Source organism: Clinocottus analis, unplaced genomic scaffold, assembly GCF_023055335.1.
Source record: "Clinocottus analis isolate CAN_PGR_092001 unplaced genomic scaffold, fCliAna1.0.p SCAF_2, whole genome shotgun sequence".
NCBI lineage: Eukaryota > Metazoa > Chordata > Actinopteri > Perciformes > Cottidae > Clinocottus > Clinocottus analis.
The window spans coordinates 3761992-3776743 of NW_027175931.1; the positions used below are offsets into that span (position 1 = coordinate 3761992).

At 45.0% G+C, this 14752-nt stretch overlaps 1 protein-coding gene across 3 annotated transcripts in view; it reads right to left on the reverse strand.

The window, feature by feature from the left end:
* Positions 1-14752, reverse strand: part of lsamp (limbic system associated membrane protein) — a 533915-nt gene that overhangs the window by 52540 nt on the left and 466623 nt on the right. For all 3 annotated transcript variants that reach the window (XM_068584595.1, XM_068584594.1, XM_068584593.1), the window contains one exon: positions 77-221. In XM_068584595.1, the coding sequence (XP_068440696.1) occupies positions 77-221 (145 nt within the window). The remainder of the gene's footprint in view (positions 1-76; positions 222-14752) is intronic.

Consider the following 14752-nt stretch of genomic DNA (forward strand, 5'->3'; position numbering starts at 1 on the left):
AAAACAGTTCCCTCTCCTCTCAACTGTCATCCAAACCCAGTTAATGATTAATTAAATAAAAATAAAGCAGTATTACCTTCTGTATGCGCAGGCTGTACTCCAGCTGTCCTTTAGTGACCAGGTCGACTCTGGGGTCCAGGGACCATTTGTCCTGGCCGGCAAAGATGATGTTGGATCGATTGAGCCAGGCCACCTTGGACACTTTGTCGTCCACGTAACACCTGCGGGTGCAGCAAGAAAGAGTGCGTTGAGTTGAGGTTCTCATAAGGACGGGATGGGGGGAACCGGAGCGAGTAGGCTTGAAAAGAAAGAGCGTGCATCGTCCTTTCATGTCACAAGGCGCAATATTATTCGAAAGAAATTGAAATGTGGGGTTTTGGAGATAGGAAAGAAAACAAATTACGGCATTTATGGGATTCCACAGAGAAGTCTGGGCTGTAAGACACTCAAGAGGCTTTTTAAGTATAAGGGTAATCATTTCTTAAAACAACGGGCACAAGCTGCATCCTGCTCCACAGTCTAGCAGTGATGTGTGTGATACTGCTGACCGGCAGTCCAGGACAACTGGGCACTCACACTTTCTAAAGGTCTAAAGTTTAGGAGCGTCGATTTCTATATCCCCATCGTCGGTTCAACCCCGTTTCCACACTCATTGGCTTTGAATCTGCCTCTCTTCCTCCTGCTCTGATAAATACATCTACCTTTTTTATCAGTGAAGCCATTGGCGGGGATGAGAAAGGACACCAGTATCCTCTCGTTTACTCCTTGTTGCGTTCTGTCAGAACATTACGTCGAGTAGGCTCGAGCTAAGACATCTCGCGCGGCGGGGAGGGCGGCAAACCGAGCGTCTGCCTAATGAATAAATGTAAATGTGAGGAGACGTCGGAATCAATGAGACTGGATATCAGCCGTAATGCGAGCCGACAGCGGGATGCGCCTCGCATGCAAATCCCGGCGACTCCCCGAGCCTCGGCTGTGCGCCGCCCGCTTTTTTGGAGAGTGTTGGGGCTACAAGAGAGTAGATTAGCGAGGCAGTCGAGTGAGGCTGTCTTTGGCAGGTGACCCGGGGGTGATGCACAAAAGTGGTGGTGCAATCACCCCGGCCTGTTATCCAACTCTGACATCCAGCTCCCACTGGGCGGGAGCTGGATGTCAGCTTTGTTGAAGGCTTGTATTCACAGCTTGAATCCCTGTTGATGCTCCTTCCCTTTGTGCGCAGTCCAGATAACTCGCTGTATTTATGCACTCGCTTTGACATCAAACTTATTTTGTCCTCGCACTGACGTGAACAAGTTTATCCCGTTTTCTTTTCAAATATTTCCCAGGCTTCTAATGAATGCTTTCCAGTGACTTGATGGTCGAGAACATCCAAACTAAAAAAAGACACACATTATACAACGACGGAGAGCTGTATAAACTACAGAATAAAAACATCCAAATCACATAATGAAAATCCATATGGATAATTGTATGAATATTGAGCTTTTACCGCTGCAAATCAACCATGAAGTTTATTCGAGGGAGCTCACAAAGCTTTACTTTATATTCCGGTCAGGACTTTTCTGCTTTCAAAAGGCACAGAATTCAAAAGGAAATGGGTAAAAAACACCAAAACATCAAGGCAAAGATACACAGGACAAACCCAGATGTATTTTTTTTTTCTTGTTCAAGTTCTTATATGTGGACTGAAAACACAATTTTGTTTACACGTGTGTTCAAATTGGTTATGCTCGGATGTGGGACGGCGGATCGGATGAGAATCCCGGCCACAATGCCAGAGACGTGTCTTCGACACGTTGAAGAGGTCTGAAGTGTTTGCAGTGAAGCAATAACCTGCCCCCGCTCGACCGGATGGCTGCTTCTTGTTCGTTGTCACTGAGCTCGCTTCCTCTCCAGCCGTACTCGTCTCCTACCCTGAAGTTAACGGGAGGATGTGTAACGACTAAAGCGGGAACGTAGACAACATGAAGGCTAATTTACGGTAAACGGCACGCTGTCACCAGAAGCAGGATTTAAACTACACACTTGCAACACACATGTTCAACCAACAAGACACCCGTGGAATTAAATCATGTAATAGTTTAAAGAATGAAGCCTATAATATTGTCAAATGTTGAACTGCTTAGGAGGGTTGTGTAGTTATTTTATTCGAAAAAGGTATTTTTATGGCACATTTGGCTTTTTTTTGGTCTAGATAAAATATATTATTGAGCCAGTTTAATTAAAAATTCAAAACAAAGGATAGCGACAAAAAAAAACCCCAATAAAAACATGAATAAACAATAGAATAGCAAGTATTAATTGTAAAATGAATAATATTAACACCGTTACTAAATAGCAATAAGAGCAAGGTATATAAAGACACGCCCCTTAGAGGTTAATTGGTCTGTCTCCCCGCAACGCAATGAGATATCAAAAAGCTTTCAATGCAGTCTTGATGATACAAGTCCGTTCATGACGCACAGCAAGTTTGGTGTGAATCGGACCAAGCGTTCGAGGAGAAAAGTGAGAAAACGTGTTTTCCGCCAAATTCAAAATGGCGGAAGATTTTGGTAGGCGGACTTTATGGGTCTGAGAGGCTTTTTTGCAGAGCAGGTGGAGCTGGACATGTGTGAATTTTTTCAAGTCAATCGGACAATCTGGGCGATGGGAGTCGCCGGTCTAACTTCTAGGGGGCGCTAGAGAGCCTTTTTTTATACTTTTTTACACCTTTATCAGGAGACTATTTTCACCGGGTTTGACAACCGTTCCAAATTTGGTGACTTTTGGAGTATGATAAGTCCCCAAAAAGCAGTCCAAACAGTCCAAACGTCAGTCGCTCGGACCCCAATAACAAGATAACTTGATGCTAACTAATGACCGGGTATTCAATGTTTTTCTATTTTTAAGAGCTGTGACTTTTTAATTCATAATATTCTTAGCCTAAAAAGCTCGTCAACTTCTCGTAGAAATGAACCCTGTTTCTTGCTGTTACTCATCTCGGTGACACATTCTTATATTAATAATTAATGACAACAAATAGGTGCCTCTCAGGGTCTAGACAGAGTATTTTTGAACTTTCGACTAATAAAGAGAAGTCCTGATGTTTGAGGTAAACATACAAATATCTTTGGGCTCATATTGCCACCGCACAGTCGCTGACACTTTTATTACCATTTGCAATTTAGACTATTGAGACTATTGGAATATTGTCCAGCAAGGAGACTGAGACGTCGGCTAGCTGTTGCTTTCTGCTGTGTCGAGGGCCAACGCAGCTTTTTGATCGCTGCACACAGTTCAGAGGCTGCTGAACTCTCACTCGCTCAATTGTGATGAGATTATTCATGCAATTAATATGCAAATATTCTAAACTCCTTCAGCAGATTTGAGATAAAAATTTAACTCGTGTGGAAAGTGGGTAATTGAAAGTAGCAGCCGTTTGTAATATAATCCAGCGCAGGAAAATAAAGCAAACCTTTTGAAAAGGAAATATGGTAATAATGTCCATAGAAACAGCTGCGGGGATTATATAAACAACATTGTCAACAGCTGGTCATTAAATGATAGTGTACTTTAATTGAATTCGCTGCCTCTCCTGTATTAAAAGATGATTCAATAATCGTTAGAATATAAAAGGAAACTGTGCACACAGAAGCAGGATTATGTGGAATTTCACATGCATATATACAGTATCATTATGAAGCAGGAGGAGGGAAATGTGCCTTTTTATGTTTTTGCCAGAATTCTTGCCTCCAGGTGAAGCTCCTTCACATTTTGTCAGACAACAGGAGTCTGCTTTCAAATGTCACCGAGCTCAGATCATTAAGAATTGAAAGGCTTTAGATGTCAACAAAAGCTTAAAACCAATCACACACACTACGGGAATGTCCCTCACACAGCATTGTTAACACAAATAGACTATTGTATTATCAAAAGACGCCAGTAAAGTGTTTGACAAAGTGCCTTTCAACAGTGGCACGCAATTATGTAATCTCTATTGTGATGTATATAATGCCTTTACCAAAATGACCCATCATAAATATGCTGACTATTATACATATTTACCTCCTATATAAAAGAGAATTATAGACAACATATCCGTTATTACAGCCGTATACAGCTAGCATGAAGCTGGCAGAACCAGATATATCGGGTGTTTGTTGTCATTTAGCCGAGGAAAATAACTCAATTCAACAACACAACTTTAAAGGACAAATTCATTTAAATGAAGGGCATTTTAGTGTTTGTTGTTGGCGTGTTGATTTACCTCAAAAACAAATTATCCTCTGATTTACAGACGTATTTGTTTCACCATTTGTTTGCCACCCTCCTCACAATAACGACCCCAATGTCCCCAAAGTGAAGTAGAAAAGTTAATCACGTTCACTATGTTACGTTAGCGTGTTAGCACGTTGGCGTGCTAACACGCTAACGTGTGTTAAAGCTCAGGCCGATAAATAAGGTCAGGTATTTGTTCTTAAACCAAAGCTTTGGAAACGTTTCAATCTGATGAAGGTGCTGGAACGGGAAGAAGATAAACCAAATTTTATGAGAAATCCATTCGAAACCACAGCCTCAACCCCAGGGTCAGGGGATCTCTAACGTCATGAGGATTCATCCTCTGGGCAAGTCGGTACAGAATTGCACCAATCCATCTATTATTGTCGATGTCGAGATAATCCGATAGGTGCCGAGGATGTTTCATCAGGGCCAAAGTGGTGGACGGAGCCACTCTATTCCAATATTTCCAAAACTACCAAAGGACCGTTGACAACACGATGCTGCCTTTCAAAGCAATGCTATTGTGTAGTGTGCTATGACATTTAGTGGTATTGTGGGATTGAAATGTGGTTTTTGATGTGAACTTCCCGGCCATGAAATCCCGACGGGGTTCTCCTACAGTTTATCCTCTGCCAAAAAAAATATCAAAAAACAGCCTTCTTATGATTTCCAGCTGTCCCAGTGGCAGCTCTCGAGATCTCTGGGCAAACATCAGTTTCCAGGCTAGGAAGAAAGGGAGGGGAACATAGCGAAACACAAGAAGCACTCGCATAGCGTAGCGCGGGATGCACCCAATTATCCCCTTCTGTGTAAGTGAGACAAGCTGTTGTAATTGCGCCTTTGCGCTCACACTGCGAGCGTGGCTCCTCCGACGCATCTCGTGAGCTCTCGGATAAATACAGGTGACTGGGACTATTAATCATCCAAATGTTCCTAATTGTATTACCTCCTCTTCAGTTGGCGGTCACCATATGCTGCGCCATATGGGTCAAAGAAACGGATGAATGAATGCACAACACATGGTGCCGTACATGCCACCGCACTCATGACTTCAATCACTGCCACCCTCTTCCTCTTCCTCCTTTTATCTCTTTCCGTCTCATCTCTTCGCACCTCTACCTCAGCACTCCACCACTTCTCACTACCTGTCTTTTCTCACCCCCTCGTCTGCTTCTATTCCCGGTTGCAAGCTTCTCCCCCCCGACCTCCCCCACTCATCTCAGCATCGACACTCTTGGGTAAAAGTGGAAGGCATGGAAAAGAAATCAAAGGAACTCGTCATTGATTTGCACTTCAGATCGGGGTTCCATCGCCACCTCTCGCCCTCCGCTCGGTCTGTCTTCCCCCCCTACCGCCAAAACCCGTCGAGGCCTCCGGAGAGTCCTGGCAACCTGTGGTGCGCAGACTTAGCATGCTCAGTAGTAGCCATTTCCTGTTCTCGCTAATGAGAGACTGCCCGGGAAAGCAGAGAACTTCCCATCTCTTGTCAGAGCCGTCGTCTGCCTGCAGCGTTCGCTGTCTGCCAGCGGGGTAGCTGTCAAGGTGTGTCTCGGCAGGGCCGCGGGGGGGTGGGGCGGTTCTCGGGAACGCCGTCCAAACTCTGCCGGACCGGGATGAAAAAAAAAATAAGAGCTTGTCTGTCCCCAGCTGGCCCGAAAAACCCGAGGCCCATTCAACAAGTCGCTTTTCAGGGAACTCGATTTGATTGGAATAGCGCGCCACGGTCGAACGATTTGTAATGAAAATCCATCCCATTAACTGGCTGCAGCCCTCACAATGATGCAGTATCTCAGCTGTGTTATTTAGCCAGCATGACTTTATTCATTTGTATATTTGGCAATGAAATCACAACGGCATCTCAATGTTCGCAATCCTCTACGAGCCCATAATCCTCTGCAGAATACATTGACATTAAAAAATTAAAAAAAAGCTTGTAAATGCAAGCACATATTTGCTGACTCATTAAAATACAAAGCCCTTGTTAAATGCATTTTAAAAAGAAATGGCTTCACAAAGTGGCTTAGTTTATCGCGCCACTAGCCCCTCGGAGATGGATGCCCGGGTTGCCGTCCCGCGTCGCGCTACCATGAGCTCCGTTGATGGATGCTCTGCCGCGCTATATTATAGTCTTTTTCCACCCCGCTGTGCTGTGCCAATATGGACTGGCCAATGGGCTATGGCTGACAGGAGACTGTGTGGGCTGACAGATGCTTGGGCCAGAGCTGCTGAGCTGGGCTTGTGTTGACAGGAGGGCTGGGCTGAATGAATCCCTGCTCCGGGGCTAGCCGTGGGGGAGGACCAAAGAGCAGGCTAAAGCCAGGGAGTGAAACTGTAATGAGAGGAACGATGTGCCAAGACTGACAGAACAGCTCCACCACCCGCTATCCCCATCAATACCCCATTCTCCTCATCTCACCTCCTCTTTTCTCTCCCTTTTTTTTTGCCTCTTTGACACCTCTCACCCCACAACAAAACACTTCCCCCTCCTGTTTCCTCCTCGTTGTGCTTCTGTCGCGCTCTGCCCTCCGCCACCTTCAACCTTCTGCCTCCACGTCCTTGCCCTCGCCTCACCTCTTCTAGCTTTTTATCCTCATAATTACTGGTGCAACCTGTGTGCACGCGTGTGGATTTTTTTCAGTGCGTGTTGCACTGCCAAACAGAGAGATTGTGAAATATTCTCCTCCGCACGAGTCAAACGGCATGTTTTAGCGATCGATAAAGACGAAAGGGCGAGACGGGCACACAGACTGTTTGATCAAAATCTGCCTCACTACAACCCAGAAGGGGTGGGAATCACCAGAGGTCCCTCGATACGATATTGTCACGATACTTAAGTCCCGATACGATATTATCACGATACTGCGATACGTTTTCAACCGCAAATTGTCCCCAAAGGAACATTTGTCAACCAAAAATAATTTGATTTTATTATTTCAGGACCAAAACGTTTAGAATTGATTAAATAAAAGATCGATACTTGGCTTCGGTGTATCGATAAATTATCGCCACGCGAAATATCGCGATACTATGCTGTATCGATTTTTTCCCCCACCCTCAGGGGCAAGAACCAGTACGTTTTTTGTCTACGGACAACAGATAGAAGTAGGGGGATAAGACAATCACACCGACAGACAGACAGCAAGAGAAAGAAAAAGATGTCCCAGATTGAACACCAAGAATAGAGGAGAGGAAACGTCTTAGCTAACGGGTAGGAGCAAAGCTAAAGCTGCATACTAAATCAAAGTCAGGTCATTCCTTTATAGGCCTCAAAGCACTTTCTTGCCCCAGATATTCTCTGCGCTGCAGGTTGAATGTATTTCCGGTCGGGTCTAAGTTTATCCCCTTGGACCGGGCTTAGGAGAACAAAGCTTTTGTTGAAATAACCGGTGCAATGCCGAAGAATTCACCTCTTCACCTTTTCTATATTTGACAGAGGCAAAAGCTAAATTTGTCCCGCCGCCCATCAACACTTCAACACGATCGACTCAAGAGTGTTGGGAAGTAAGCGATCTGATGTGGAATCCCAGGAAACACAAACATCATACTTCCAAGGTGAATGCATCGCATGCATTTGTGCAGGTTTATGTCTCCATCTGCGTTGTGTTAATTGACAATAAAAAAAAGAAGGTAAAATCGTTGTCAGGTCTTTGCAAATTACTGTTGACACGATTGCCGCACAGTTCACATTAATTATCATGATTTTAAAAGGCAGGTGCAAAGTGTTTGAAGCTTGTGTGTTTTCTTCTGCAGGTTTAATGAAGCTTTTGAAGAGAGGATTTGGTAAAGGTGATATTTTGAGTGTGATAAACACTTTCTTTCATCAATTGTGATTTTAAAAGTGAAGGTTATGAAAAGGTATGAGACATACAAGAGGCCCAGTGACAACGTTTTGTTCTAAAATGCAATCCTGATCTACTGTATCTTTCCATAATTTAACGTTTGATGTACTTATTTATCTATTGCAGACTTTTTTTGGTTGAATGGGGGTTGCTGGTGGTCTGGTGTCTCTTTGTCTGTCTCTCTCCTGTCTATACCTGCGGTCCACATTACATTGAACAGCTGTTTCACTTCTTCACGCCCCCGCCTATCAGTCCCTACGATCACTTTTTGGAACGTTGAGAGTCTTCCCACCGTCCCTAAAGGGAAGCCCTGGATCTCCATCCCTGCGGTGGAGATCCCTAGTGATGTAATAGCATCAGAAGAGACTCGGGAGTAACCTTTTGCGGCTCCGTTGATTTATCTTCTCTGCTTCAAAGCCCCCGGACGACCACAAATCCTCATATAATTCTCCCATCGCGAAGCCCTTCCATCTTGGTTGGCATGCATCAGTGCTTAGAGCGAGCCATTAATCAGGGCAGGAATGATTGTTTTGAGACTTGGCCAGCAGACCTAGCGGGGGGAAATTATTCATCAGAAATGGTTACAAACAACTCAGGAATTTGCTTGATTCAAATTTGCTTGGCACAGGTGGGATTGCAGCCCCGAGGCTTTTACGAGTGCCATGGCAGTTGTATATGTGTATATGTGTGTGTGTGTGTGTCGAGTTTTTTCAAAGTTTCTGAAGCATATTTAAGTAGATGTTGTGCTCGGGCACGCTGTGAAGTGGAAGACTTTAAACCTCGTCGCGTGGGCAAAGTATAGGAGGGCAAAGGCGTCACGTGCATCGCCGGAAAAAAAAAACGGCGTCTAGCCGCTGATCCGAGTTAAGACCGTACGTGCAGATTTCTCCCATAGCCCATCCGTCCTTATTTCAAAAAGTCAAAGCGACAACTCCTCCCGTAGTTTCCTCTTGCCTTAGTCTGTCTGTGTTGTGTCTTTTTAAGCAGGGTTGGAGTGTGAGGGAGAAGTGGTTGGATGTAATGAGCTGGTGACAGATGGTGCCTCATCCAGGCGTAGGCAGGAGGATCTATGGGAAGGCCGGGGTGCTGCTATTAAATCTCAGGAGATGTACTGCGCTTCCTCCCTCTGTCATATCTTCCACTTTTTTCTTTTCCCACCCTCATCCTTCTTCCGTCTCTTTCTGCTGTTTTGTACCTTCTCTCGTCTCTCTGGCTTTGCCCTTCACTCTCCGTCTCCCATCCTCTTATTCTGCACCTCTTAGCTCCTTCTCCTCCTCCTCCGCCTCTCAACACTCCCCCATACTGCCAGTTGCTAGTCGGCGCATGTAGGTGGGGTGGACAACACACCCGCAACACTGACATGCTACTGTATCCTTTTGTGCATCGCGTGATGTGTTTCATGAGGATATCTCCGCATCTGCGTTCATGCCCGATGCAAATCCGTGGCCGTCGAGTACAGGGGAGCGACGTGTTATTCATAATGTAAGCAACGGGCCTCTTACCGCTGCAAATTATACTCATTACGCCACAATTACTAGACTGGGGAGTGGAGACCCTTTCGCACCCGTCGCCATCTACCTTCCCCTCGACACGCAAAACTTGCTGGTGTTGTTACAGGATGTCACATTTTCTCCCCTCTGCGCATTCGCTTCTCATACGCGATCCATCACCGCGTCCCGCTTTGGTGCATTACGGGCAGAAAGGGGTGAATCAGTTTGATGATGCAGTAGCACTGAATGAGTGCAGAGAGAGAGAGATGGGGGGCGGGGGGGTGTTAAGTGTTGAAATGCTCCAAACCTAGCTGCCGCTTCTTAGGCTCTGAAATGAAATGCGGCATCATAAATTCTGTCTGAAATGAAATAGGCTTATTTGAATCTGTTGGCCCCAGCACACTATTTATGTGTTTTTTTTTGGGAGGTGGGGGGGGGGGAGCTACTGATAATGTACAAAGTAGAGCTACGGGGACCTGCACTACATCTCAACAACACAGATTTCCACTGGAATCCAATAGAGCTTTAGCAAAGCCCCCCGAAAGTCACACAGAGATGAGCCTGGGAGCTGCGCCGCCTTTTCCTTCCTCCCATCTCACGAGGCCACACTTTCAACGGAAGATCTGTCAATAATTACGGTGGGATTCAGAGCTTCGGGCTTCAGGTTGCCTCATCATAATTTTCCCCGGGTTGAGAATTGGCTTTTCATACCCTTCGCCAACTTTAATTAGCAATCCCCCTCCCCCCCCCCCCCTCTCGAGGGCTAATCTTTGAAAGCACATCCCTTTTTTTTATGAAGTGGGGTTGCGAGGAACGCCGGTCAATGCTCGCATATATATATATATATATATATATATATATATATATATGAAATGCATGACTGACAGGTGTCATGTCGATGGAGAAGGCCAGAAAGGTCCTCTGTGGTTTGACGCCATGATATTGAATAGCAGATCCACAACGCCGCCGCCGCCGCAGCGGGACGCCGAAAGGTCAACGGCTCTTCTTCACATATTAGAAGTCTCACGAGCCCGTAGCGTGTCACACCGGGATATTTACCACTCTCCTCGCAGCCGTCACATGGAGTTTTCACTCTCCGTGCCGCACGGGCAAATCAACAACGAACGTGTTGGAGGAAATCACCGGGAACCATGGGGACTAAACGAAGTATGACGGACGTGAAATGCGATGTGACATGGGAGATATCGCTGAGACGATGCGTTCAAGAACACTCGCTTTGAGATGAAACGCCAACTGTTTCCAATGAGGGCTCTGGTGTGATGGTGTGATCGTATCCGCCACTATTATTATTATTTATAAGTGTTTTTTTTCAATTGTTGTTATAGATGTTGTGCTATTGTTATTCTCTCTCTTTCTTCCCCGACCGGTTGAGGAAGATGGCCGACGACCGGGAGTCTAGTTCTACACAATTAAACCCTCTTTATTTCTCTTTTTTTTGAGTTTACTCTATGATAAAGTGTCGGGTTTCTAAGTTATAAAGCACGGTCTAGATCTGCTTCACATGTCTCGACGAAACTGTTATGATTTCAGGTTCTGCAAATTAATTTAAATTCAAAACAAAAAAACGCTATCCGACGCTTTGTAATCCAGCCTTAAACTGCGAGACTTATGTTCAACAAATCCCTAACGATGAATCCAACACTGGATGTTTTTTCTGTTGATTATGTTTACATGTTTTCCATTTTCCAAATCTTGTACTTTTTAACTTTCACATGAAGCCCTGAGAAACACATTATGCATGAATAAAAAACAACTTTGTATGGTAATAACGCACAATAAGCTACCGCGACTGATGAACTGATTCACACACGCCAAAGATTGATGGTGTATCTGAATTATTACATGTTCTACTTTGGATTTTTACAAGTTACCGTTTGGTAACTTTCATTAAAAAAAAAATCAAACTATTTATCCATAAATTTGACATCCGGGGGCGAGATCAAAAGTTTAACACGAAAGTGATTGAAGTCAATCTGCTTCATCCGTCCTGCGAGGAAGTGCTTTGATCAGATTTCACCAACGGTGATTAAAAAAAAAAACAGTGTTGTTTGACTCAGATTTTAATCCTGAAGCGAACCAACTAAACAGTCGTCACTTTGGCAGAGAGACACGGTGTTCCTGTGGGAAGGAACTGCTTGAGAACATGTGCTTTCAGGGCTTTTCGTGCCATTATTTTGAACACAGTACAAATATAAATAGCATACATCTTCACACTGTTCTCAACACCTCGCCGTGTGCCGGTTTGCATTTAAGTGCCGTGAAGTGGACGCGGCGAGCCGCGTCCGGATGCAACTGCCGGCTTCTAATGACGACGGCGTTCGCGCACGAAGCGCGGCCGCGCGCTCGCCTCGTTCCCGCTCTCCCTTTGGCATGAACACGGCGGCGGACGAGGCGACCGAACTCCCGTAGTTACGGCGACAATTTGAGGACGTAGCCATAGAAACAATAGCACATGTGAGCGGTTGATGGTCTTGCATTCGACAGAACGACCACTTTATGAAGTGTGTTAACGTTCACCCAGCCTGTGCACGCTGTCATACACTTTCACCTGCCATCAGCTCACGAATAGATGTATAGATTTTATGTATATTTGTGTATGTGTATGTATTTGTGGATGCATTTTTCAAATTTTTATATTTTACCTGTGAACAAGTGTTGTGAATTAGCATTTCGCCACAGACACTCGACACAGTGCATCTTGTTTTTGTGCATAGATTTATGTTTACGATTCATTTTTTTAAAATTTCGATTGGTATTATGCATCAATTCTACATTTGCAGATGTTTTTTCAGACAATTGACGTTGCATGTGCACATTTTCCAGATGATGTTCACAATTCTAACGCCACTGTGACCTCCATACCCAAGAAAGAAAAAGAGACACTTTGAAACGTGGACTGGGGAATCGAGCCGCCGCATCTTCTGAGCCGTATCACAATTTCTACATCTACACTGAAATTCTTTCATTTTGCTCCTTTCCACAGGATTTTTTTTGCATGCTGCAGAAGTCGTCCGTGCTTCAAAAATAATGATCCGGACAATAATCCAGACTCAATGTAGATGAATTATTATCGTATCTTCGTCATAAGTCACTGTTTACACACCAATGCAGCACACTTCAGATCACAACCAGAGACAACAAACAAGTGATGAACTCCTGCAGTGTGAAACGCTGTAACAAACTGGATTCACCAAAGCAGCGACCGCGCCCACTCATTTGCATAATGTGTACTTAATGCTTCGCTTTCGGACTCCTTGTAATGAAGTCCTGTTCATTTACAGGCACGCGGAGCAACAGCGCGTCCATACATTGCTCTCAGCGGTTCGCGATGAATGAATAATAGTTCTCCCTTGAGCGGCCGCAACTGAGGCATTTTGTCAAAACTTGGCAGTAACACTGAGCAAAGAAGGGCAGAGAGAGAGAGAGAGAGAGAGAGAGAGAGAGAGAGAGAGAGAGAGAGAGAGAGAGAGAGAGTAACAAAAGGAGAAAGACAGCGCAAAGATTTATAACTTGCAAAAACAATAGCTGCGGTCCAGAAAAAGACAAAGAGGCCTCGGTGCTCTCTGGCCCCCGTCATGTGTGGCAGCTCGCGAGGGGAGACGAGCAAAAGCGAGGCTTCTGGGTAATGATCCAGCAACGCGCTATTATCATAACCGCCCCGGCAACCTTCTCCGAGATGGTATAAACAGACAATCTAGCGGATATACCCTTTTAATTGCTTTCTTGTCTGTGTAGGGCAATGAGAAAGGAGGAGAAGGAGGAGGTGGAGGAGGTGGAGGAGGAGGGGGGGTGTCTTGAAGAACTGTTCCAGCAGATAATGCCAAGCATCTCTGACAGGGGAAAGGGATGAGAGGGAGCAGGAGGAAACGGGAGAAAAAAGGAGAATGTGTTTTTTTTTCTGGGCTTGAAATTTTCTCTTCTTGCCATATCAACCCAGAGGAGGGAGGGGGAGGGAGGGAGAGGGAGAGAGCTTGAAGCTAATCATCATGCTAAAATACTCTGACGCGAGCACATAAACAAGCAGAAGAATGTAATTCCACCACGGTGGTGGTTTAATAACAAAGGAAACTGTTGTAAATGTAAAACTCTGTGGTGGAGAGAAGCCTCAGGCACTGACAAGCATTTTTTTTTTTGTTGTTTGGGGGGAGAAACATTAAAACCAAACATCACACACCGTTTGCCTTTCTCGCGTCGTACTTACTTAATTAATATAGCGGCTCTTCATGGAGAAATCTGCAATAAATGCGACGACGGATAGCTGAAATAGTGCTGAGCGGGCTCTTAAAGAGACAGCGCGCCAATTGCTTCATGCGTCTTAGTTACCGATGATTGCTTTCCAGCTGACCATCTTCACGGAGATTAATTTCTCATTTCACTGTCAGCAGACCGGCAGTCATCGGGCGGTTATTACTTCAGACGTGTCTGATCGTGTTAAATCGTGTATTCTTTATAACGGCTGTAACCGATAATGTGAAAAACAATGTGACGGGTGTCGCAGTTCATCGCGATCGGGCCCAAAAAGAGACTCATCGCCTGAATCTGCAGCTCTCGCGGAGCTTTTAATCTGTTTCCGGCGCACAAATTGAATGTTTTCAGTGAAACATATAGTGTAATGGAGTGTAATATAGACACAGTGGTGAATTTAGCAGCTTAAAAAAGCCAAATACTTCCCTCTGGGCTTCGGTCACGACCAAAATCAGAGCAAGAAAAGTGCAAATTAAGCTCAGTATAGGAATTAAAGAGCGACATGTCACAGTGTTATGTTCACAGTGTGTTTCTGCTGCCCTGAACGAGACCTCCCGAAACACTCCATGGCCCCGACACCTTCTGCTTTCGCTGGGTGAATATGCCCTTAAAATTGCTGGCGTTATTTAAGTAAAGAAGAAGAAAAAGCGCTTGTTAATCCATTATTTCCGGGGGCGGTGCAGGGACATGAGAGAGAGAGAGAGAGAGAGAGAGAGAGAGAGAGAGAGAGAGAGAGAGAGAGAGCTCTTGACTTATGGAGGGTTACTTGTTTTCGCTGCTTTAATTCAACAATAAAGAATAATTATTCAGCCTAGATATCTTCGCTCCTTCTGGAGCTGCTTTGGATGACTGCTGTGTGTGTGCTGTGTGTGTGCTGTGTGTGTGCTGTGTGTGTCC